The 25,555-nt window shown below is 41.2% G+C and overlaps 1 protein-coding gene across 1 annotated transcript in view; it reads right to left on the bottom strand.

Annotated features, from left to right (window-relative positions):
* Window positions 1-1,683: 1,683 nt before the first annotated feature.
* The window catches only part of LOC116502590 (vomeronasal type-2 receptor 26-like), a 31,193-nt gene continuing 7,321 nt past the window's right edge, over window positions 1,684-25,555 (bottom strand). The window contains exons 3-8 of the mRNA XM_032208467.1: window positions 9,534-9,822; window positions 7,923-8,741; window positions 6,353-6,580; window positions 4,689-4,815; window positions 1,994-2,594; window positions 1,684-1,879 (exon numbers count right to left, since the gene is read on the bottom strand). Of these exons, the coding sequence (XP_032064358.1) occupies window positions 1,684-1,879; window positions 1,994-2,594; window positions 4,689-4,815; window positions 6,353-6,580; window positions 7,923-8,741; window positions 9,534-9,822 (2,260 nt within the window). The remainder of the gene's footprint in view (window positions 1,880-1,993; window positions 2,595-4,688; window positions 4,816-6,352; window positions 6,581-7,922; window positions 8,742-9,533; window positions 9,823-25,555) is intronic.

Consider the following 25,555-nt stretch of genomic DNA (forward strand, 5'->3'; position numbering starts at 1 on the left):
CAAACTAAACAGATTTTTATTGTTAGCAATGAGGAAGAACTTCCAGTTGCGAGTCTACCTCCATCTTCTGTAAGAAATTCAAGAGATCATATGAAATTATCCAGTAATCAACTGTGGAATTTCTAGCAATGAGGAAGAAACATTTCATGCTTCTGTTTCCCACATGCAGGGATCTTCCATTAAGAGCCAAATATACATGTATTTACAGAGCTTCCTGCGGTTCTTTTACTGTCTGAATGGCTCCCTCCATAACCCACACACGTGTTAAACTCAACCACTGACTGAGGTCTGTCATGTTAAAAAATCCTTGCTTTATTTTTGCTTTGTTCCTTCTAGCCAGCATCTGGGTCATCCTTCGTCCCTCAGTTACATCTGAGTTACGTCTTTTCCAACATAGGTCTTTTTCTCCCTCAGCCACTCTTGGTCCAGAGACTATCCGCTTCCTTGCGCGATCCTCTCTTCTTTCTACAGCATTTTCACATCCCACTCCTGGGACAGCTGCAGCCATGTCACTTCGCCCACAAAAATAACGCAATCCCAAGCACAGAGGTCTCTCTTCCAGGCAAACCTGCCCCTCAGAAATCTTGACTGTAAGATCAGCTTGCTGGAGGTCTTCTCATTGACCTAGAATAGTCCACGTATCCTGTTTTGGGGTAGGACAGCACAGAAAGAACATTTACAAGATTAGAAAAGGATAAGCAAGACATTAAAGACCTGGAAACCAATTGCCAGAAGGAACAGCAGGGATTCTCCCTGTTCAGACTGGTTCAGGCGAACCGGTAACTCCAAAGATCAGCTGGGAGAGAACTGGTTCACTCCCACTAGCCTGGATCCCCCTGCACTTTACCTACTGTCATCTATTCAGCTGAGTTGCGCGGCAGAGTGCCACGCCTCAGCTGTTTTCCTTCCCCAGCAGTAATCCGGAAGTTAATTCTTTGCTAAACTGCCCATGTGCGCAAAGCATGCGCTCAGTGAACCAGTTGTTAAACTGATAGAATTCCATCCCTGAGGAACAGTTAAAGGAACTGGGTTTGTTTAGCCTACAACAAAGAGAGTTGAAAGCAAATGCAACAACTCTCTACGAACATTTCAAAGGTTATCATACTTCAGCCATAGACTTCATCTCTGTTACATAGATGACATAGATGAAAATTCAAGCTAAAGGATGTAAATAGTTGCTAGCTGGTGCAGCATGTGATGACTTCTTCTCTAAAGGTCAAGAGGGAAAGAAAAGGCAATTGCTTATTTTAGCATCTAATATGCCAATTTGCAGTGTCTCAGTGGCTAAGATGCTGAGCTTGTCGATCAGAAAGGTCGGCAGTTCAGCGGCCCGGATCCCTAGCGCCGCTTAACAGAGTGAGCTCCCGTTACTTGTCCCAGCTTCTGCTTAACCTAGCAGTTCGAAAGCATGTAAAAAATGCAAGTAGAAAAATAGGGACCACCTTTGGTGGGAAGGTAACAGCGCCCCATGCGCCTTCGGCATTTAGCCATGCTGGCCACATGACCACGGAGACGTCTTCGGACAGCGCTGGCTCTTCAGCTTTGAAATGGAGATGAGCACCACATCCTAGAGCCAGAAAGGACTACCACGCATGTGCAGGGGAACCTTTATCTTTACCTTTGCCAATTTGAAGAAACGTTGCTTTTTCAGAACAAATGAACCACTGCATAAATATTTCAGATTCAGATGCCATCTTTCCTTTTTGTGGTCAGGTGGTCTTTTGTATTCAGATCAGGCCTTAGGATGATAATGTAGCACTTGGGGAAGAAGATGCAGACCAGCAGGCCACCGCTAGAGGCTAAGATGGAGAAGACCTGCACGACCACCATGGACTTCCCCTTGGTGCTCTGATAGGCAGGCACAAAGGACACCCAAACGCTGCAAAAGACCAGCATGCTGAAGGTGATCAGCTTGGCTTCGTTGAAGGCCCCAGGCAGATTCCTGGCCAGGAAAGCCACCGTGAAGCAGATGGCGGCCAGGAAGCCCATATACCCAAGGGAGACATAAAACATGGCGACAGAGCCTTCATTGCATTGCAGGGTGATCTCTCTGGGCTGGGAGTGCATGTCGGAGTCAGGGAAAGGTGGAGAGACACTGAGCCAGATGGAGCAAATGATTATCTGGACAGCAGAACAAGAAAGGATAATGGCGTTGGCAAAACTCTTCCCAAGCCATCTGTTCATCCTCTTCCCCGGCTTTGTGGCCAGGAAAGCCAGCACCACTGTGATTGTTTTGGCCAGGATGGAAGAGACAGCCCCTGAGAAGATGATGCTGAAGGCTGTTTGTCGGAGGAGGCAAGTGGCTTTCCTTGGCCGTCCAATGAAGAGAAAAGTGGACAAGAAGGAAAGCAGGAGGGAAGTGAGGATGATGTAAGAAACATCCCGATTATTGGCTTTGACTATCGGGGTCTCCAAATATTTAATAAAGATTCCTAAGATGAACCCAGTGATTAAGGATAAGACTAAAGCAAAGGAAACCATGACAATGCCCAAAGTTTCTCTGTAATGCAAGAAGTCTGTGATCTTAGGGATACATTGGTCTTTAGTTTTGTTTGGATACAGATTGTTTGGACATCGGAAGCACTGCTCTGCATCTGCAAAGGACAAGAATAACAACTTAAATTATTCTGCCATTTCCCCCCTATTCATTTTTCAATCATTAGCAATTAGCACTTTGACTTATATACCACTTCACACTGCTTTACAGCCCTCTCTAAGCAGTTTACAGAGTCAACCTCTTGCCCCCTCAACCTCTTGCCCCCAACAATCTGGCTCCTCATTTTACCTGCTTCAGAAGGACAGACGGCTGAGTCAACCTTGAGCCTGGTGAGATTTGAACTGCCAAATTGAAGGCAGCTGGTGATCAGCAGAAGTAGCCTGCAGTACTGCACTGCACCACTGCACCACCATGGCTCATAGAATAATCTTTGACTGGAATCTGTATTTACTCCCAGCATCTTACTTTTTTTCTTCTTAGGAAACAGCAAATTGAGATGGAGAAAAAGAGATGCCAGATGACGAAGCTAGCTTTAGAAAAAAATAAGGAGGCCTCAGGCCAGTGGTGGGATTCAGCCAGTTCGCACCTATTCGGGAGAACCGGTTGGTAACTTTCTAAGCAGTTCGGAGAACCGGTTGTTGGAAGAAATCTCATTTTGTTTTGTTTTTCCACTTTACAAGGGCTAATCTTGTAGGGAAAGCAGGAAGGAAACATTCTGGTGTTGTTTCTATCCTAATCTTTATCGCCCTGCTTATAGAAACTGCCTCTCCGGTTAACCCTTATTACATTGTAACAGCAAAGGTGAAGTGCCCATCAATGTGAGTGATGCTGAGTTGGCCATGTCCACCCAGTAACATAACCACCAAGCCCCACCTACCCTGCTGGTCATTAGGGCAGAGAACCGGTTGTTATATTATTTGAATCCCACCACTGCCTCAGGCACAACCTGTCCCCTGTTATTTATGCTGTTCTTGCATCAGTCCCCAGGAAGATTAAGACCACTTGACAGGTTCACCAATGACTCTGCCTACTTGTTAAGCAGGATACTAGGCCTATTCAGGTTAGGTGTTAAATTGAGAGAATAAGGCACATACATGAAACCACACTGGAAGACATATATGGGGGTCCCTCTAACCAACTTGTTCACATTGAAGAAGCTACTTGGACAAGCAGTGAATTGTTTCAAAGGTCCGGTTGTCATGACTCAACTTCCAGACAGGTCTACCTGTGTTGGAAGAAACGCCCCTCTGGGTTCAGTTCCAAGTGGGGAAAAAAGATACTGGAAACATGGAGGCTGTTTGGAAAGATGGTTTTAATGGTGGGCAGGATCACATGGCTTGAGCTCCTGAGCAGAAAAGGGCAGAGATGCTGAGAATTCCTGGGTTTTATAATCTCTGTTGGGCCCCACCTCTCTGTTTCATGTTCCTGTGTAAGGAATGTATCCCATTGGCTCTCAGACTCCTGGGGGGTGGGGGTCTTAGCTAAATTTGTAGGCTGTCTTGAGACCCAAGCTTGTTTGCCTTATTGGCTGATCAAGTGCCATGTGGTGAGATGGGTAGAGGGTTAATTCTACCTTTTTTATGTAGAATATACTGTCTCAGGCCTTAATGGCCCATTGACAAAATGTGGGGGGCAGAGTTTCTGCCTCTCTGAGTTTCTACTTTTCTTTTTAGGGGAAATATTCTACCTTTTTAATATTTCCTGAAATAGTTCATGTTCTAGGTGAGGGGTGGGTTTTAACTTGCTACACCTGGACAGACTGTGAATCTTCGTCAACAACTTTGCACAGTGACCTCACCACCCTTCAGGCTTTCTGCAAAGCCGTTAAGACCTGGCTGTTCCGGCAGGCCTGGGGCTGATGAGTTCCCAGCCCCACTCGAATTGCTGATTGTTGTGTGGTTTTAACTTGTTGTTGTATCCTGTCTTGTTCCGTTGTTTTGTATCCCCCCCTTCCCCTTATGTCTGTTCGCCGCCCTGAGTCCCTCCGGGAATAGGGCGGCATACAAGTCTAATAAATGGAATGGAATGGAATGGAATGGACTTCATCTCCATGCTCCGTGCTCTCATGATGTTATACTTGGGGCTGCCTTGGGCCACACTTTCATACAGCCACCAATTAGGAGGCACAGAAATGAGGTGGCAGAGATGGATAATAGGACTGACTGAAACCCCACCCCTCTAGAATCCCCACCTTTCTGAATGGAGATGGTCCCATCTGCACATGGAACACACTTGTAGCAGCAGACTGGATCTCCTTCTGGAACTAGCTTGACCCATCCGGGATAGCAGCTTTCAACACACCTGGAAGGGGGCATGGACTAAATAGAAAAAAAGAGATATTAATGAACAGGTCTTGGGGTTCTGCATTTAAGGAAAGGAAACTAAACTTGGTTTCACTATTCAACACTTTCTTCAATGAGAATAATTGCTGATGGCTTCTCAGTTAATCTCTTTCTATTATCCCCCTTTTTGTTCCCCTTGGTTGATTTTTAAGCTGTAAGTGTCTTAGGGCAAGATCCAGTGTGGGGTAGTGGTTAAAGCATCTGCCTTTAAACCAGGAGACCAGGAGATCCTAGATCCTCTCCTTAGCACAAATCCAGTTGGGTGACCTTAGGCCAGTTCCCCTCTTTCAGCCCTAGGAAGAAGGCAATGGCAAGCCACTTTTGAATGTCCTGCCAAGAAAACTGCAGGGGCTTCTCCAGGAGTCAACATTGACTTGTAGGCACAAAAACAGACAAACAAACCAAAAACTAAGGCAAAACTTCTAAAAAGAATCTCAAAGGATTCTGAATGATCAATGCTAGCAGAACATGAGACCTTATTTAGCAATAGCAATAGCAATAGCAGTTAGACTTATATACTGCTTCATAGGGATTTCAGCCCTCTCTAAGCGGTTTACAGAGTCAGCATATTGCCCCCAACAATCCGGGTCCTCATTTTACCCACCTCGGAAGGATGGAAGGCTGAGTCAACCCTGAGCCAGTGAGATTTAAACAGCTGAACTGCAGAACTGCAGTCAGCTGAAGTAGCCTGCAGTGCTGCATTTAACCACTGCGCCACCTCGGCGCTTTGTAATGTACAGTGAATAATTGAAAAAGAAAGAAGGGAAGAAAAGGGAGGGAGGGAAGAAAAGAGGGGAGAAGAGGGGAGGAGGAGTAGAGAAGAGGAGAGAGACGAGAAGAGCTAGAGGTATGAGAAAGGCTAGGAGCCTCCATAAGTGCACGAGCGTGCCTAACATCTTACTGTCTCCATTTATTTATACCAGCGTTGGGTTACTGCCGGTGTTACTGCCAATTTGCATGCAAATTCTTCTGCGCATGTGCAGACCATTAAAAATACAGTAAAAAACGCAACAGCATGGGTGACTAGGGAACCGGTTCAGGGGTGTGGCCAGCCTGCTGCCCCCTACCAGTTTGGCGACTCAGTCCTGGTTTCCACTACTGGTTCACCTGAACCGGTAGCAGCCCACCTCTGATTTCCTGTGTTCTTATTCGTGTTTATTCTTATTCCTGTTATCTTGTAGATGAGTGACAAACTAAATAAATAAATAAAGAAGAGAAGAAAAGAAGTCTATAGATGCCTCCCTGATTGTAAGGAACATGGTAACAACGGTACAAACATTAAAGGTGACCAACTAACAATGACAACACAATAACCCACCAATAAAGATGTTAAAGTGTTGGATAGATTCTACCTTTTAGATTAAAGAAACCAGCAAGTGACGATATACACCACAGATGGTAAGGTAGCAATGAAGGAATTGGAAAAGGTATTCAGATGCTGCGTTGTGTCCTACAATCAACTGCCAGAAGGCTGCTGGCAATGATGGGATAGGTGTGGAAGTGATGTTCTCACCTGGTTAAGCCATTTTGGCCAGACAATGGCTTCCTCCTTAATAATCAACTTGGACTCCAAGGATCCCTGTCCCTCTATGCTCCCAAAGATGACTTGATTGACAGATTTATTGGGAAACTTCACCCAGTAGATAATGTCCAAGTCAGCTATTAGCTCTCCGTCCTTACTTAGGTATACACTCTCTATGGAATGGTTGTAAAGCTGAGAATTTTGTAGAAAAGGATGTAGCTAGAATGACAAATTTTAGAAGGTATATGCCACCATTTCACTGATATTAGTGTAACTCTTGTCCCGCGTTGTGTTGTCCCACAAGAAGTTAGTCCTAGAGCCCACAAAGAACAGGTGACTCTTGGCACTTGGCAAAATGTGTCACAGTGAATACCAGAAGGTGCCAACGAGCTATGTCTTAAGGGAGCCAGAAGGCTCAGAGCAAGCCAGTGATAATTATGAGTGGAAATTATGTGTGTTCTTCTCAGATACCCTGTTGTTCTTTACAAACGAAGTGTTATTGGTACTCTCTGGACTTGGTTGTTTAAAATAGAATAGAATAGAATAGAATAGAATAACAGAGTTGGAAGGTACCTTGAAGGTCATCTAGTCCAACCCTCTGCTTAGGCAGGGAACCTGATACCATTTCAGACAAATGGTTGTCCAATTGCTTCTTTAAAACTTCCACTGTTGGAGCAATCACAACGTTTGGAGGCAAACTGTTCCACTGATTAATTGTTCTAAATGTCAGGAAATTTCTCCTCAGTTCTAAATTGCTTCTCTCCTTGATTAGTTTCCACCCATTGCTTCTTGTCCTACCCTCAGGTGCTTTGGAGAATAGCTTCTTTGTGGCAACCCCTGAGATATTGGAGCACTGCTATCATGTCTCCCTTGGTCCTTCTTTTCATTAAATATGAATATTAAATATTAATATGTTTTAGCCTCCAGTCCCCTAATCCTCTTTGTTGCTCTTCTCTGCACTCTTTCTAGAGTCTCCACATCTTTTCTATATCGTGGCGACCAAAACTGAATGCAGTATTCCAAGTGTGGCCTTACCAAGGCATTATAAAATGGTATTAACACTTCACAGATCTATCCCTCTGTTTATGTAGCCTAGAACTATGTCAGCTTTTTTGGCAGCTGCTGCACATGGCTGGCTCATATTTCAATGGTTGTCCACTAGGACGCCAAGATTCCCTCTTACTACTATTGAGTTGCTACTATTGAGCAAGTTATCACATATACTGTATAGTCTATCAAGATCCTTCTGTATCTTAAGCCTATCTTCTGGAGTGGTGACTATTCCTGCCAGCTTGGTGTCATCTTGGTGTCATTTTTCACAGACGTTTCATTACCCAAACTAGGTAACATCATTGGTGCTAGTCTGCCGATGATGTTACCAAGTTTGGATAATGAAACATCTGGAAGAAAATAAACATTCTCAGAGAGTACCAAGGACCTCTCATTTCAACCCTGAGCTACAAATATTCTCCCTTATCGCAAACAACAAACCATTCCACAGTTGACCTTTTGCAAGGTGATGATTACAGAGACAGAGAAATCAGAGTCGAAAATAAAATACCTGCCAAGGCTGCAGAGTTTGAATTCCCGACTCCTTCCCACTTTTCCTCCTCCTCCTCTGCTTGGATCTGGAGGCAAAGGCAGCGTTTAAGGCATGGGCCACAGCCCAGATGGTCTTGTAGAGGCGGTAGCCATTGAGGGAAAGCACCCTTTCAATTTGCTCCTGGGGCAAAGACCTTCGATTCTCTCTCTCTCTGCATCTTATCCAGCCTTTCACAGACAAGGCATGTTTAGAATACGAACATCGAAATGCTCGATAAACATACAGCTCCATTGAAGCATAGAAGAGAACCATGTCATCATATTTTATCTTCTTCTCGGTCCGGAGATAGAAGGAAAAAAAGCCATAGGTGTACTGGAAAGACAGAGAAGAGTACTTCAGGTCAAGGATGATATTCCTCATTGCTGTAATGATCCAGATTTTCCCTTGTTTCGGTTTTATTTCCTCCTCAAAGACATTTTCTATAAGACGCATTCTAATGAAGTCAGAATTTGTCTCCACCAAGAAAATATAGACATTGATTTGTTTCCATTTGAGAAAGATATCAGAAGGGATATCCACTTCGTACCGATTTATCCCTGAGAGGGTTAGTGAGAAAAGGACACAAATGCCATTCGTTTCCAGGAGTGGCGTCAACATTTTCAGAAACACCTCTCCTTTGTCTGTGTCGGGAGCAACGAGGCCGATGGAGGTCCACCTGAAATAAAGGAGGAGTTTGACCATCCCTGAATATTGGATTCCCTCTTCAGGCACCATCCGGTAGAAAAATGGGAATAGGTCTTTATTGCTCAACACTTGAGAAACAAAAGCATAAGATATCTGGAATGAAAAGAAGGGATTGAATGAAAAGAAGGGATTGCAGATGAGTCATGTTAACCCTGTAAAACCTCTCTGGGGACATGTTGTTGTTGTTAGTTGCAAAGTCATGTCCATCCCATTGTGATCCCATGGACAACATCCCTCCAGGCCTTCCTGTCCTCTACCATCCTCTGGAGTCCATTTAAGCTCACGCCTACCGCTTTGGTGACTCCATCCAACCACCTCATTCTCTGTCGTCCCCTTCTTCTTTTGTCCGGAATTCTTCCCAATCTTTCTAAGAACATAGGTAAGGTAAAGGTAAAGGGTCCCCTCACACATATATGCTAGTCGTTCCGACTCTAGAGGGCAGTGGTCATCTCCGTTTCAAAACCAAAGAGCCAGCACTGACCGAGGACGCCTCTGTGGTCATGTGGCCAGGATGACTAAACACAGAAGGTGCACAGAACTCTGTTACCTTCCCATCAAAGGTGGTTCCTATTTTTCCACTTGCATTTTTACATGCTTTCGAACTGCTAGGTTGGCAGAAGTAACAGGAGCTCACTCTGTTAGGAAGCACTAGGGATTCGAACTGCCGATCTTTCTGATCGACAAGCTCAGTGTCTTAGCCACTGAGCCACTGCAAATTTGCATATTAGATGCTAAAATAAGCAATTGCCTTTTCTTTCCCTCGTGACCTTTAGAGAAGAAGAAAATACAATGACAAAATAACAGTCAGCCTTCAATTTACAATCTTAAGTTTTCAGGTGGTATTTTAAGGGAGAAATGGATAGTTTTCAGTTTTTCCAGCTTTACCTGTGGGATTTTGTAGATGCCTAAGGGCGTTGAAATCTGGATGGAGATGTCAGAGTCTGTCTCATCAAGAACAGCCAGCAGGTTCTCCTCTCCTCCACACTTATAATTGGGAATGTTGGCTTGTCCAAAAGAAAGAAGGTCTAGCAAGGCTTCAAAAGTGATTTCTTCACTGCAATAAACATCATGGACGTTGTAGCCCAAAGTGATATTCGATAAGATACTTGGACTCTGGGTGATCTCTTGGATGGTGAACAAGAAGGAAAGGACATGCCATATTGTTTGTTTTTCCCTGCAAAAAAGAAATAAGATCACACTATCATCCTCCATTTACCATATTTTTCAGAGTATAAGACACTCCGAAGTATAAGACGCACCTGGCTTTTGGGAAGAAAAACAAGGGAAAACAAATCTGCCTCTGCCTCTGTCTCCCAGCAATTTTCTTCCTTGCAGCAAACAGCAAACAGTACAGACGATATACACTGTTTATGGTGTTATATCTCAGACCATACTTGTACAGATGCTATTAAAATTGATATGGCTTTCTGGAAGTATTCATTATTCTCTGCTATTTAAAAGAAGATACAATAGCACTGGGCCTTTTCAGATCAAGCATTTATTTTAAAAAGCTTCTTCATTTTGTTAAGCTGTGTAGAACAATAATAAAGCAGTCTTTAAAAAATAAGTCTAATACTGTGAACATTCTATAGGCATTTATAGTTATGACTTACCTCCTTGCAGCAAACAACAAACATCCTGTTTCAGTTTAGCCTGAAATTGCCTCTGCCTTCCAGCACTTTGCAGCAAACAGCCTGTTTCACTTTTAGTTCAAGCACGGGCCTCCTGATGATCAGCTGTTTCAGACTGCAGGGATTGCCATAGCTTATGGCTGCCCCACAAGCACCATTTTCCGTTTTTTTGCAAGGAGGTAAATTGCTGGGAGGCACAGGCCAAAGGGGTGGGGTGGGGGGGCTGTTGGGTGGGCGGGGCTCATCTCAGCTACATTCAGTGTAGAATACACCCAAATTTTCACCCTCTTTTAGGGGGGTAGTGCGTTTTATACTCTGGAAAATATGGTAGCTTCTGTGTCATAATATACTCTCTGCTTCTAGGAGTTTCCAGTGACATCTATGGCAGACTAGACACTTTTGAAGAAAGGGGACATCATTACAATGGAGATGGGTACTCTGAATGTTAGTACTAGCCCCTGAAATCTCTACAAATAAAGGTCGTGCCCTTGTGACCTCCAGACTGGACTACTGCAACGTGCTCTACGTGGGGCAGCCCTTGAAGAGTATTTGGCGACTTCAGCTTGTCCAGAATGCAGCCGCGTGAGCGATTGTGGGTGCACCTCGGTTCACCCATGTAACACCTATCCTCCGCGAGCTGCACTGGCTGCCTATTGGTCTCCGTATACGCTTCAAGGTGCTAGTCGTCACTTATAAAGCCCTTCATGGTATTGGACCTGGGTACTTGAGAGACCGCCTTCTGCCAATTACCTCCACTAGACAAATTAGATCCCACAGACTAGGCCTCCTCCGAATTCCATCCGCTGGCCAGTGTTGACTGGCGACTACCCGGAGGAGAGCCTTCTCTGTGGCTGCTCCAACCCTTTGGAACGAACTCCCCGTGGAAATTCGTACCCTCACCACCCTCCAGGCCTTCCGCATAGCCCTTAAAACCTGGCTATTCCGACAGGCCTGGGGCTAAAGATTCGCTGCCCTAGTTCAAATGGTATGACTGTTGTGCTTTTTAATTATGTATTGTTTTGTGTTGTTACTAAACTGTCTGTATCCCCCCTTCCCTTTTTGAGCTGTGAGCCGCCCTGAGTCCCCTTAGGGAAAAGGGCGGCATACAAATGAAATAAACTCAAACTCAAACTCAATGTTAGTACTAGCCCCTGAAATCTCTACAAATAAAGGCAAGATCAGAAGATAACCCACTTGTTCTCCAAACAGCTGCTCCCCATAAATAAATGACAGGAGTGAATGAATGTTTATGTTTATTTATTTCATTTGTTTATGTTTATTTCATTTGTATGCCGCCCTTTTCCCCCGAGGGGGACTCAGGGCGGGACCGAGGGGGACTCAGGGCGGCTCACAACTCAAAACAAGGGAAGGGGGGATACAAACAATTTGACACAACACAAAACAATACATAATTTAAAAGCGCAACAATCATACCATTCAAGATAGGGGCACGGTTCTTTAGCCCCAGGCCTGTCGGAACAGCCAGGTTTTAAGGGCTTTGCGGAAGGCCTGGAGGGTGGTGTTGAGTGGCTGGGAGGCATAAGATATACTCACACAGATATGTTGTTGCTTATATGGACATTAAGTCCTTGTGAACTTCATTTCTAATGACAATAATTTTACAAGAATGTATTCATGAAGACCAATGTGTCCTGTTACCAAAAAGACAGTTAAAGGACAATGTCTGGTTTGGTTCTGCAACTCAACAAGACAGACACAGACTTCAGAGGATAATTACAACTGCAGAAAAAACAATTACTACCAACCTGCCTTCCATTGAAGACCTGTACACTGCATGAGTCAAAAAGAGGGCTGTGAAAATATTTACAAACCCCTCACATCCTGGACATAAATTGTTTCAACTCCTACCCCCAAAACGATGCTACAGAGCACTGCACACCAGAACAACTAGACACAAGAACAGTTTTTCCCCAAACACCATCACTGTAAACAAATAATTCCCTCAACACTAAATCTGCATTACTATTAATCTTCTCATCGTACCTATTACCCATCTCTTCCCATTGATGACTGTATGACTGTAACTTTTGTTTGTATCCTTACAATTTATATTGAATGTTTCCTAATATGATTTGATTGCATATTCGTATCCTATGACTATCATTAAAAGTTGTACCTTATGATTCTTGACCAATATATATTTTCTTTTATGTACACTGAGAGCATCTGCACCAAAGACAAATTCCTTGTGTGTCCAATCACACTTGGCCAATAAAGAATTCTGTTCTATTCTATTCTATGTTAACAATTGTGTTAGAGATTTTAGAATATTTTAAACAACATACTGAAAAATAAACTGCATAGATTATTTTAAATGCATAGAAGCCTGTTGACGGGTATTTCTTATTTAAAATTTGGGAAGATATGAATTTTGGTGAAAATTTTACAAAATGGGCCAAGAAAGCCCATTTATAGAAAGCACAAATTATTGTTAGTAGAGATCTAACAATACCAAAGTAACCAGGCATGGCTGCCCTATGTCCCCTTTTCTGTTTATTATAGTTCATGTAATACTGAATAGAGACATAGGACCAGAATTTTGGGAGTGAAAAATTAAAACTACACTTACTTTACAATTAAAGATCTTTTGCAGATGATTTGGGACTGATTTTGATGATCCATTAAAGGGAATCAGGGTGCTAAAATAATTTGGTCTATTAGCAGGTTTCACAACCAAACTGAAACAAAAGATAAAGCAGAAGACAAAATCCAGCTAGAAAACCAAATCTACGAAAACACACACACACACACACACACACACACACTTTGTAGATTTTCATGTTATTTCACAATATCAAGACAGCCTTCAACACTGACCAAAAAATAGCCAACATCTTAAGAAACCCCAAAGACAAAATCCAGCTAGAAAACCTACGAAATACCATGCAAAATCTGCCCTGCCACATACATAGGACAAACGAACAGGAGAATAAATGCATGCATCACAGAACACAAAAACGCAGTAAGAAAAAAAGAAAAAGCTTCCTCCCTTTTCCAGCACCTTAAAGCTACAGGACACGAAATTAATTTTGAAGGACCAGATTAATCTCCAAAACAGAACACTTCAACAAGAGAATAATTATGGAAGCTATTGAAATAGAGAAACACCCCTACAAATGAGCCCTATACATACATACATACATACATACATACATACATACATACATACATACATACCAGGGGTGGGTTTCGACCGGTTCGCACCGGTCCCTGCGATCCAGTTGGTCGCCGAACCCGGAAGTAAGTAACTTCCGGGAATGGCGACGCCCCCCCCCCCCGCGCCCGCGCGCGCCCGCACACCCGCGCCCGCTCCTTACCCGATTTTTACGAATTCTGCGCTTTCCACGCATGCGCAGAACGCATACAGCGCCTGCACGATCCTCCAGGAGCAGCTGGAGCATCGCGCAGACACTAGTATGCATGCGCGTGCCGCATGCGTGCACGCATGCGCCGCATGCGTGCACGCATGCGCCGCGTGCGTGCGCGAGGACGCCGCCGGCCTCGTTCCAACCGATCCGGTTGGAACGGGGCGAGAAACCCACCCCTGATACATACATACATACATACATACATACATACACACACACACACACACACACATTCACATGCACATACACATACACATACAAAGGCAAAGGCAACAAAAGCAACAGTAAAAATAATGGCTTTCTGTCTGGATGGTCTCTTGTGATGAGCTGATAGACAGAGAAAGGAAGCAGTATGCTTCCTCCCATATTTGGGCATACCAGGGGTTGTGACACAAAAATACATACATACATACATACATACATACATACATACATACATACATACATACATACATAACAATATCATTCAAACATGGGAGAAAGATACATCTACATTTGTGTGGTAGGGAGAAAAAACATGAGTTAAATATAAGGTGTTACAGGATGAGAAAGAAAGGGGGGGACTGGGGTTACTTGATGTGAAATTATACTTTGCAACTTGTTTAATTTGAATGAAAGGGTGGATATTCATGACATATAAAAGGACATGACAAGACTTGGGTGGCATGGATATTTATGTACAACAAAGATAAAATTAATGCATATTTTAAAATCCATTTTGTTAGACATGTCATACTAGGAATATAGAATTGATGGAAGCATAGACTGTGACTGAAAATACATTTAGGAAGGCGCATTGTATAGAAGAGAAATGATAAGTAAAGACAAATGGCTAATTTATGATAATACACTAGAATTTTGTCAAGGGATAAGTTTTTAAAATTAATATACAGTTATTTAGCAGCCTTAGAAGCAGGGAAGTTATCTTTTGATAGTTACAAAGGAAGCTGTGATGCTGACTGAGACAGTGTGAACTCATTGGACTTTCTGCCCCCAAGATTTGTCACTTCCAGGAAATAAGAACCTTGAGAAACTTACAAACATAACTCAAACACAGGTTACAAGAGAGTTGGGGAGCTTTAATCATGCCTTCAGAATTGGTTACGTGCTATATTATGGACATGGTGTTCCAATTCAGAGCAGTGGTGAAATTCTATTTTTTTTTACTACTGGTTCTGTGGGCATGGCTTGGTGAGGGTGGCAGTGGAAGGATACCCCAAAATCTCCTTTCCTATCTCATTCAAGAGGAAGGATATTGCAAAACCTCCATTCCCTCCTCACTCTGGGGACAGCCAGAGGTGGTATTTGCCAGTTCTCCGAACTACTCAAAATTTCTGCTAACTGTTCTCCAGAACTTGTTGAATTTCACCCTGATTCAGAGGTAATTCAGAGTTCAGGAAGAACACTAATGCTGCTTTAGTGCATTAAAAAAACTCTAAATAAATAGATCACCAAAGTCTTTCCCAGAGATTTAAGAAGCACCCATGAGTGCAGGGAATCCCTAGTAGAAGTTGGATGTTGGTGAAATCAGAAGTGAATGAACTAGAAGCAATTCCACCCACTTCTTTGGACTCACTGGATGTATTCTTTGGTCGAGGGAGACACATTGAAATGGTAAAATGGGCGCAGAACCATATTTTCAGAAGCAATCCCACCAAGGATATAGTCTGCTGACTTGAAATCATGCACTCGCTGTGTTATACTCTCTTCCAATGTCAAGGAGCATTTGGTCTTCCACACCCCACAGGTTATCCGTAGAAGCAGCAGAAGCAGGGGAAACACCAGCAACATTTCTGGTGAGGATTAGAAGACTTTTCTCTGCTTCTCAACTCATTAGGACCATGAGGAGAAACTTTCCAAGTCTTCTTGAGCCTTTGATTCCTTTCCAGAAAGGATAGGAGTGGAGAAACCGTATGTCTTCTTCCTCTAAGTTGGACCTTGGTCAAAGTCCAGCCTCAGTAGACTACAGGCATTTAAGAGTCAGTCTATGCAGACTTGGATGGAAAACATCACCTGCTCTCTTTTGATGCTCAAAGACAATCTTGGCAAAGGTCCCTGGGGTGATTTTTATGAAGAGGAAATGATGGTGATTTTGATAATCATAAAGCAAAGAACACCAGACCTGGTGACAGGCTCAATTCTCTCTGTGACCGCAATGCAGGGCCCGAGAAAACATGTTGACCAAAGGGTCCAGCTGTGGTTCCTCCCCCTGGGATGATTCACTGTCCAGACCTAGATAAAACTATTTAATGTAGAAAAGTCATGATATTTTTAGAAGTGTCTTTCTCAACTTTGATAACAGTAAGGAGATTATATATATATATTAGATTTTTACAACCCCTGGTAAGCCCCAATTATGGGAGGAAGCTAACTGCTTCCATCATCTGTCAATCGGCTCATCACAAGAGTCCATCACGACAGAAACCCAACATTTTTACTGTTGCCTTTGTTATATTTGTGTTTTTTTTTATTTGTGCTGATAAATAAATAAAGGGAGACTAGTATAGATCTATTTCAAGCTATTTAGCTCTCATCAGCTAGCCATACCCTTACAGGTTCAAATCCCAGTAAGGGTATGGCTAGCTGATGAGAGCTAAATAGCTTGAAATAGATCTATACTAGTCTCCCTTTATTTATTTATCAGCACAAATAAAAAAATAAAAAAACATATATATATATATATATATATATATATATATATATATATATATATATATATATATATATATATATATGTATGTATGTATATGTAGGTCTCTAGTTGTTCGGGTTTTCTCCCGCGTAGAATTGGAGATGTCTTGGCGATGTTTCGACAAAGTCTCATTCGTCATCTTCAGGCTGCTTCAGACTACTTCAGGCTTGGTGTTTCCAGGAGTAGACTACTCCTGGGAGAAAGTAAAAATATTGGGTTTCTGCCTGGATGGTCTCTTGTGACGAGCCGAAGGACAGAGAATGGAAGTAGTGATCTTCCTCCCATATTTGGCCATACCGGGGGTTGTAAAAATCATATATATTCCATTCTCTGTCCTTCGGCTCGTCACAAGAGACCATCCAGGCAGAAACCCAATATTTTTACTGTTGCCTTTTTGTTACATTTTGTTGTATTTGTGCTGATAAATAAATAAAGGGAGACTAGTATAGATCTATTTCAAGCTATTTAGCTCTCCTCAGATAGCCATACCCTTACTGGGATTTGAACCTGGGCTATATTACATACGAGGCAGACTTCTTAGCCATTAGGCCACAGGCTCTTATCCATTATCAGCGAGGCCAGGGTGAAAGGTATCTATTAGATTTTTACAACCCCTGGTATGCCCAAATATGGGAGGAAGATCACTACTTCCATTCTCTGTCCTTCGGCTCGTCACAAGAGACCATCCAGGCAGAAACCCAATATTTTTACTGTTGCCTTTTTGTTACATTTTGTTGTATTTGTGCTGATAAATAAATAAAGGGAGACTAGTATAGATCTATTTCAAGCTATTTAGCTCTCCTCAGATAGCCATACCCTTACTGGGATTTGAACCTGGGCTATATTACATACGAGGCAGACTTCTTAGCCATTAGGCCACAGGCTCTTATCCATTATCAGCGAGGCCAGGGTGAAAGGTATCTATTAGATTTTTACAACCCCTGGTATGCCCAAATATGGGAGGAAGATCACTACTTCCATTCTCTGTCCTTCGGCTCGTCACAAGAGACCATCCAGGCAGAAACCCAATATTTTTACTGTTGCCTTTTTGTTACATTTTGTTGTATTTGTGCTGATAAATAAATAAAGGGAGACTAGTATAGATCTATTTCAAGCTATTTAGCTCTCCTCAGATAGCCATACCCTTACTGGGATTTGAACCTGGGCTATATTACATACGAGGCAGACTTCTTAGCCATTAGGCCACAGGCTCTTATCCATTATCAGCGAGGCCAGGGTGAAAGGTATCTATTAGATTTTTACAACCCCTGGTATGCCCAAATATGGGAGGAAGATCACTACTTCCATTCTCTGTCCTTCGGCTCGTCACAAGAGACCATCCAGGCAGAAACCCAATATTTTTACTGTTGCCTTTTTGTTACATTTTGTTCTATTTGTGCTGATAAATAAATAAAGGGAGACTAGTATAGATCTATTTCAAGCTATTTAGCTCTCATCAGCTAGCCATACCCTTACTGGGATTTCAAGGCAACAGTAAAAATTTTGGGTTTCTGCCTGGATGGTTTTTTGTGACGAGCGTGTGTGTGTGTGTGTGTGTGTGTGTGTACGAAGGAGGAAAGGGCCCCAATTCCCTTTACCAGGCACACCTGGGGATGGAGTTTAAAGGAGAGGAAAATGGGAGAGGCGGTTGTCGGGAACAAACGCTGTTTAACTGCTTATCTGAGTTCTTGGCATCCTCCCAACTGGTTTGATTTAGTGCTGTGCTACTTCACTTCTGGAACTCCTTATCTTGCTTGCCCTGCCAGATTAATTACCTTATCTTGCCCTGTTGGATTTATAGTTGGAAGTTTTCTGCTTACAATGTTTGAACTGAAGTATTTTCAGCCAAAGGCTTGTACAGGTTTATGGAAGAGTTCTTCTCCAGGTCAGAGAGTTGAAAGGGATGTTGGGGGCACAGTTGGCGTTAATAAAGGAACTCATACCACTTCTCTGGCTGTGTTGCCATGGTAACGTGTCACATTACCCTTCTAAATTTATTGTTCAATTGCTTGTTCTAGTTTCATCCTTTTCTGCAAAACTTCCAGTTTTACAACCATACCACGGATGGTATATATTTGGACAAGAACGGAGTCCTGTCAGCTGACTTTGACCTCATCTACTGGATAAAGTTTCTCAATGGCTCTGTTAAGAAAGTAACCTTTGGCAGTCTAGAAAGATGGGGATCCCCAGACCCCGAGTTTATCATCAATGAGGATGCCATTGTGTGGCCAAAATGGTTTAACCAGGTGGGCGAGCTGTTTTGAGTCCACCACCAGCACCCTGCTTAAATTCTGGTGGTTAGAATATTTCAATGGGGCTTCTCTCTTAGGTTGTCTGCAGACCTCAGCTGGTTCAACATTTGATGCAGAGCAGCTGTCGTGAAATTGTAATCTTTGCATCTTTAAGGGTCTCTGCTTGAGCCAATTCAGAATCACAAGCTTGTTTCTTTTGTTCAAAATCCATCTTTATGTTAAGTTTTTTTCGTTGCCATCATTGAATAGGTTGCTTCCTAAACAATGAAAGTCTTCACTGCGACTCCACCAAGTGTTAGTGTGTGGTATATTTTTTGACTGCTAATGACAGCGGTCCATGTAACAACCTCCAAATTAAAAGACCCCGAGATGCTCATCTTCTCAAAGATCTATTTTATTAGATATGTCATATTGCCACATCTGAGGAAAACCCAAATCTGAGATTTCTGGGTTTTCCCTAGCCCAGAGATAATCCAAAATCGAACTCCTGCACCTAATAGTTCATCACATGGTCCAATCATTATTTCGTTCCAACTGGAGACTATCCCCAGGCATTCCCCTCCAGGTGCAGAGTAACATGTCCTTGACTTTCTGAGAAAGGAATGTTGTTGTGGCTAATTTTCCCGCACTCCATGAAATCTCCCTCCCAAATTCCCAATCACTGAATGTGACAGCCCAGAAGCCTCAAAGAAAAATGGCTTCCAAGCTGACAGATAGCCCCTAGTTCTTCCTAAAAAGCAGAAGCTCTCCACTGTGTTATTTTCTTCATCATTGATTCCAAGGCTGGTTGTTGTACTTGTTGTTAGAAGGAAAATCCATCCGTGGATATTGACAGTGAACTGAGTGTGATTGGAGATGGAAAGAGTGGATTAAGGGAAGGGAAGATAGATGGAAAGGTGTTTTACTACAGAATTCAAGATATAGAAGAAGAAAAGAGAAGAATGGATGGATTTAAGGAGAGAAATTTTGATCAAAACATTACTGATAACCAAAGATAAACTGATAAAGGAAGCTGATGGAGGGTTTCGAGATTTTACAAGGTATGTAATAAGCAACAAGTTGCGAAGAGAAGTCCAAACAAATTTGATTAAGAAAATAATCAGAAAACCAATTCCACAAATGGCAAAAGAAATAGGACTACACTATTACTGGAAAGACACAGGTTGAGATATGAAAATTAATAATAAAACATAGTTAAATTTAGTTAAAATTAGAGCTCTATGTTAAAAATGTAGTGATAATGATAAAGTTAGGTAAATAATTGATAATGATAACAATGTACACATATACTGTATATTGGTTTGACAAGAAGAAATTTGGTATAAATATTTAAAAGATGAAAAAAGGAGGAAAAGTAAGTTAAACATAGTCAAACTATCACTAAATAAATGACTGATAATGATAATAATGTAATAATTTGTATTGATATGATAAAAGGGGAAAGTGGATATAAATTGTATACAATGATTAAGAAAAGAGGTTTAAAATTTTTGTCAAAATTAGAGCATTATGTTAAAAATGTAGTGTTAATGGATAAAGTTAGATAAAGGATAACAATGTGTGTATGTATGTATGTATGTATATGTATATGTATATGTATCTGTATCTGTATCTGTATCTGTATCTGTATCTGTATCTGTATATGTATATGTATATGTATATGTATATGTATATGTATATGTATATGTATATGTATATGTATATGTATATGTATATGTATATGTATATGTATATGTATATGTATATATTGGTTTGATAAGAGGAAATTTGGTAAATATTTTAAAGGTGAAAAAAGGGGGGAAAGTAAGTGAAAATCAAACTATCGTTAAATAAATGACTGATAATGATAATGTAATAATTTGTATTGACAGGATAAAAGGGAAATTGGATATAAATTGTAAACAATGATTAAGAAAAGAGGTTCAAATTTTTTTGTTATTAAATATAATTATTTTTTAATTTTGAATGTGTTATAAAGGTATAATGTGGTTAGATGATATTGAAAATAGATAAGGGAATGCCACTATGTGGTTTTGTTTTAAATTTTGGAATGTTTGTTCTAAAGGGACGTTAAAACAACTATAGTCATATGAAGGATGAGGTGTGATGATAACAATATATATAAGTATTTGTGATGTAAAATAGATAATTTGATATGAATAGAGGTGATGACTATGGAAGAGATGCACAAAAACTCTTTGTAACCAATTGACACACCTTTTTGCAATTTGTAAAGGAGGATGATTTTGTTTGTTTTTTATTCAAAAACAAAATTTGGGGGGGAAAAGAAGGAAAATCCACCTGGTTCAATTCCAAGCTGGGAGAAAGTCAGTGGTGGGATTCAAATGATTTAACAACCATTTCTCTGCCTTAATGATTTCTTCTAACAACCAGTTCACCAAGTTAACCGATTCTCCTGAAGTGGTGCAAACTGTCTGAATCCCACCCCTGGAGAAATTCACTGGAAACAAAATGGGGACTGGGGGCTGATTGGAAAGAGGCTCCATTTATTGGTGAAGCAGAACCCCCAGGGTTTGTGGGGCAGCTCAACTAGCTTGAAGAGTACATGGATTTTTATAAGTTTCAGAGATACTGCTAGGGGGGTTGTGCAATGTAGTGAGCTCTGTGTCTTCTGCTAAAAGGTTAATCCTATTATGCCCTGAAGGGTCATGTCTTTTTTTTTTTGTTTCTATTGTTCTTTTATTATTATTTTTTCTCTTTTTTTTTCAGTCAAATATTTATTTTATTTCTTTAAAAAAAACACAAATATTTCATCATTTGTCAATCATTAAGACATTGAAGTACAATTTTTTTGTGTGCCCCTCCCTCCCTCCACCCTCCCAACCCCTCTCCTCCTTCCCCCCACCCCGACTTCCCAGAACCCGTACACGGTATGGATTTTTAACTAACACAGTCTAAAATCTATTGAGAAAAAAGAAATAAAGAAATTAATGACATTCTACATTGACCTTAGCTTCTTCTTACTGAACTAACTTTTAACAGTTTAAATCATTTCTGATCTTAAGCATAGGCTAACTGGAATTTCTTGGTCCCGTATTTATTTTGTATATAGTCAATCCATTTTTTCCAGTCTCGTTTATATCTCTCATTTGAATGGTCTTTAAGATATGCCGATATTTTAGCCATCTCGGCTAAGTTTGTCACTTTCAATGTCCATTCTTGGATTGTAGGCAAATTTTCCTTCTTCCAATATTGCGCCACCAACAGTCTTGCTGCAGTTATTAGGTGCAGAATCAAATTAGTCTCTACCACTGTAAAGTCAGTACATATACCTAGTAAAAATAACTGAGGAATAAACTTTATCCTTCTTTTAAAAATATTTTGCATAATCCACCATATTTTTATCCAAAATGCCTTAACCTTTTGGCAGGTCCACCATATATGATAATATGTAGCATTGAGAGAACCACACCTCCAACATTTAGGCTGTACATTCGGATACATAGAAGCCAACTTTTTAGGATCTAAATGCCATCTATAGAACATCTTGTAAAAAATTTCTCTCAGATTTTGAGCTTGTGTAAATTTCACATTTCTTACCCAGATTCTTTCCCATGTATCCAACATTATTGGTTCTTCAATATTTTGAGCCCATTTTATCATACAATCTTTAACTAATTCTGTTTCCGAATCCATCTGTAGTAATACATTATATATCCTCTTTATATGCATTAAGCTTTGATCTCTTATTTGTTTAAACAAGTTATCCTCAACTTGGATAAAACCAATTTTTTGATCTATTTTCCACCTAGCCTGTAATTGCCCATACTGGAACCATGTTTGAACTACCTTCTCCTCTTTTAATACCTCATGTCTTAATCCCATCACCCTGGAGCTGAAGGTCTCTTGTTTTGTAGATAGGCTGACCCAATCTTTCTGAATGGATTACCAAATGCATTACCAGCCTTTCTAAAAGGCTGGTAAGGCCTCCTCAGTTTCTGCTTGGGGCAGGGAAACTGGGGCTGGTTTCTGCCTCCCTTAAGATTTGTTGCATTTGTCCTTTAGGGGAAATATTCTATTATGCCTTTTTAAAAAATATTTCCCAAAACATTTCATTCTCCAGGGAGGGGTCTTCCCACATTGTCATTGGCTTTGTCTTTTATTTACTTTTAGCCTTGTTTGTTCCACTGTTGTGCTAGACTGTTATTACTATTATTTTGAAGTGCTTTGCATTTTCAGTGAAAATGGCAGTGTCATCAGGGTATCACAGATTACTGACATTTATTCCTCCAATATTAGAACCATGCTCATCTTCTTCCAATGCAGCTTTCCTTAATATAGATTCAGCAAATAAGGGGAGTGGAACTCAGTGGTGAGTTTCAAAAATTGTTTGAACCTACTCTGTGGGTGTGGCCTCCTTTGTGGGAGTGGCTTGCCGCCCATGTGACCGGATATGAAGATGCCGATGACACTTGTCAGAACCACCTTAAATTACCTCACACACAGCACTGGCATGTATAAGAATATGATGTAAACTTCTTTTTTAAAAGGCATCTTTGGTTTGCATTAAAACAACTTCAACACGCGCAATGTTCTGATTGCACCACAAACGCAGTAGTCATCCTTACCTTTCACAGAGGCACTGAGTTTTATAAATATGAGCTTGATAGTGTAGAATAATCATATCCAAGGACCAATGGTGGGTTTCAAAAATTTTTGGAACCTCTTCTGTAGGTGTGGCCTGCTTTCCAGGTCCACTGGTGGAACCTCTTATAAACGGTTTGGTAGATTGGACGAACCGGTTCTACCGAATAGGTGCGAACTGGTAGGAACCCACCTCTGGAGTGTATACAGCTTTGTCCCACTCCTTTGATAATCTAAAGCCATCATGCTTTGTTATGTGGACATTTGCAATCTGTCTAGCAGAGCCGAGGTGGCGCAGTGGGTAGAGTGCAGTACTGCAGGCCACTTCAGCTGACTGCTAGATCAGCAGTTCAGCGGTTCAAATCTCACCGGCTCAGGGTTGACTCAGCCTTCCCTCCTTCCGAGGTGGGTAAAATGAGGACCCGGATTGTTGTTGGGGGCAATATGCTGACTCTGTAAACCGCTTAGAGAGGGCTGAAAGCCCTATGAAGCGGTATATAAAAATCTGCTATTGCTATTGCTATTGCTGTCTTGTTGACCCATCCTCTACCTTTCTTCGTGAGGAGAATGAGGTGTTTTAGGTTTCCAATTTTGATACTTTGGCCACCAAATGAGAAGAAAGGACTAATTGGAAATACTCTGATGTTGGTAAAGATGGAAGGTAAAAGGAGCAGAGGACAGCAGAGGATGATAGATGGTTAGATAGTATCATAGATGCAATGATTTTGGGCAAACTCTGGGAGACAGTGGAACGCAGGGGTGCTATGATCTAATGGAACACAAAGAGTTGGACACAAGTTAGAGACCGAACAACAACCAAACTTTTCATAAGTTTTAGTAACATGGTGGTTAGAATGATGTACTGCAGGCTACTTCTGCTGACTGCCAGCAGTTTGGCTGTTTGATTCTCACCAGCTCATGATTGACTCATCCTTCCATCCTTCTGAGGTGGATAAAATGAGAGCCCAGATGGTTGGGGGCAATTGGCTGACTCTGTAAATCACTTAGAGTGGCTTATAAAGCACTGTGAAGTGTTATATAAGTCTAACTGCTATTGCTATAAGACCATCCTACAACTTGGAAATGCATAAAATCTATACCTATTGTCTAATCAATGAAACAAGTATTAATTCTTTTTGGTTTCCACTTATCCAGCATGCATCAGCAATAATCTTCCTAAAATCGGTGGTGGATACAAGTTATTTTGGTAATAAGGCCAAAATTGTTACGATGCTTTTCACAGTGTGTAAATTATCCTTCCTTTACTACTATATTGACGTGTAGATTAAGCTCTGTTGTTGCCCTTCTGTAGCTTCTCCTAAGAAACATACAGCCTAAAATTTAACCCAGAGAAAAGTGCAGATAAAAGAAGAAAAAGCACCATTGACAAAGCAACTTGGGGTAAAAGAAGAGAGTAATAGGAAAGCCATCTGTAATTATACCAGTTGGGTAATTGCAGATTCTGAGATAAAACAAAGTTTAGTCTCTTTTTACTTAAATAAATGATCCCTAAACAACATTCATTAACATCTTTTTTTATATGTTTAGCCCATGCCCTCTTCTAGATGTATGGCAAGGATGGGTCAAGGTGGTTCCAGAGGGACAACCAGTTTGTTGCTATGAATGTGTTTCCTGTGCAGATGGAGTTATGGCTGAAGGGGGTTCGGAGTAAGACATGATGGATACACGGAGATCAAATCACCACAGGGAAACCTTGTGCAACATTAGTGGTTGTGTCTAATAAGAATTCTGTTGGTGTCAGCAATCAAAGCAATAAAGATAACAATTATCCATAATAACAGATTTTTTTTGTCAGAATATATTCATAGACTGGAATAGACATGGGGATTGTTTGATTAGTGAAACATAGTATTTGTTTATACAGGGCCATAAGAGACAGTTTGGAGTCTGGTCGTAGCTTAGACTTGCTCAACTGTATATAAGAGTTGGTTAGGCCTCTCTAATTTTCGCTACAATATTAGCCTCTGTATCTCTCTACTTTGCAATGACTTGCTTCTATGAATATTGCTTCTGTGTTCCTGATATTGTATACTGAATTCTACTGTTTGGTATTGTATATAAAGAAGTTTCTTATATACAATTGAATCCTGTTGAAGTTCACTTACTTGTGTGCTTGCTGGATGTGCTGCTACAAATAAAAAAACCTCTGACTTTTTAAAAATCTTATATCCCATTTTGTTTTGCTCTCTTCATCACTCCACTATATATTGTCTTCCCTAATATACTCTTCCATATTCTGTCTCTGAGGTATCAGCCCCCAAATTATGACTGAACAAATATGAATAATCCTGACTGGAAGGACAGATACTGAAACAGA

This window comes from Thamnophis elegans, chromosome 2 (assembly GCF_009769535.1).
Source record: "Thamnophis elegans isolate rThaEle1 chromosome 2, rThaEle1.pri, whole genome shotgun sequence".
NCBI classification, from domain to species: domain Eukaryota; kingdom Metazoa; phylum Chordata; class Lepidosauria; order Squamata; family Colubridae; genus Thamnophis; species Thamnophis elegans.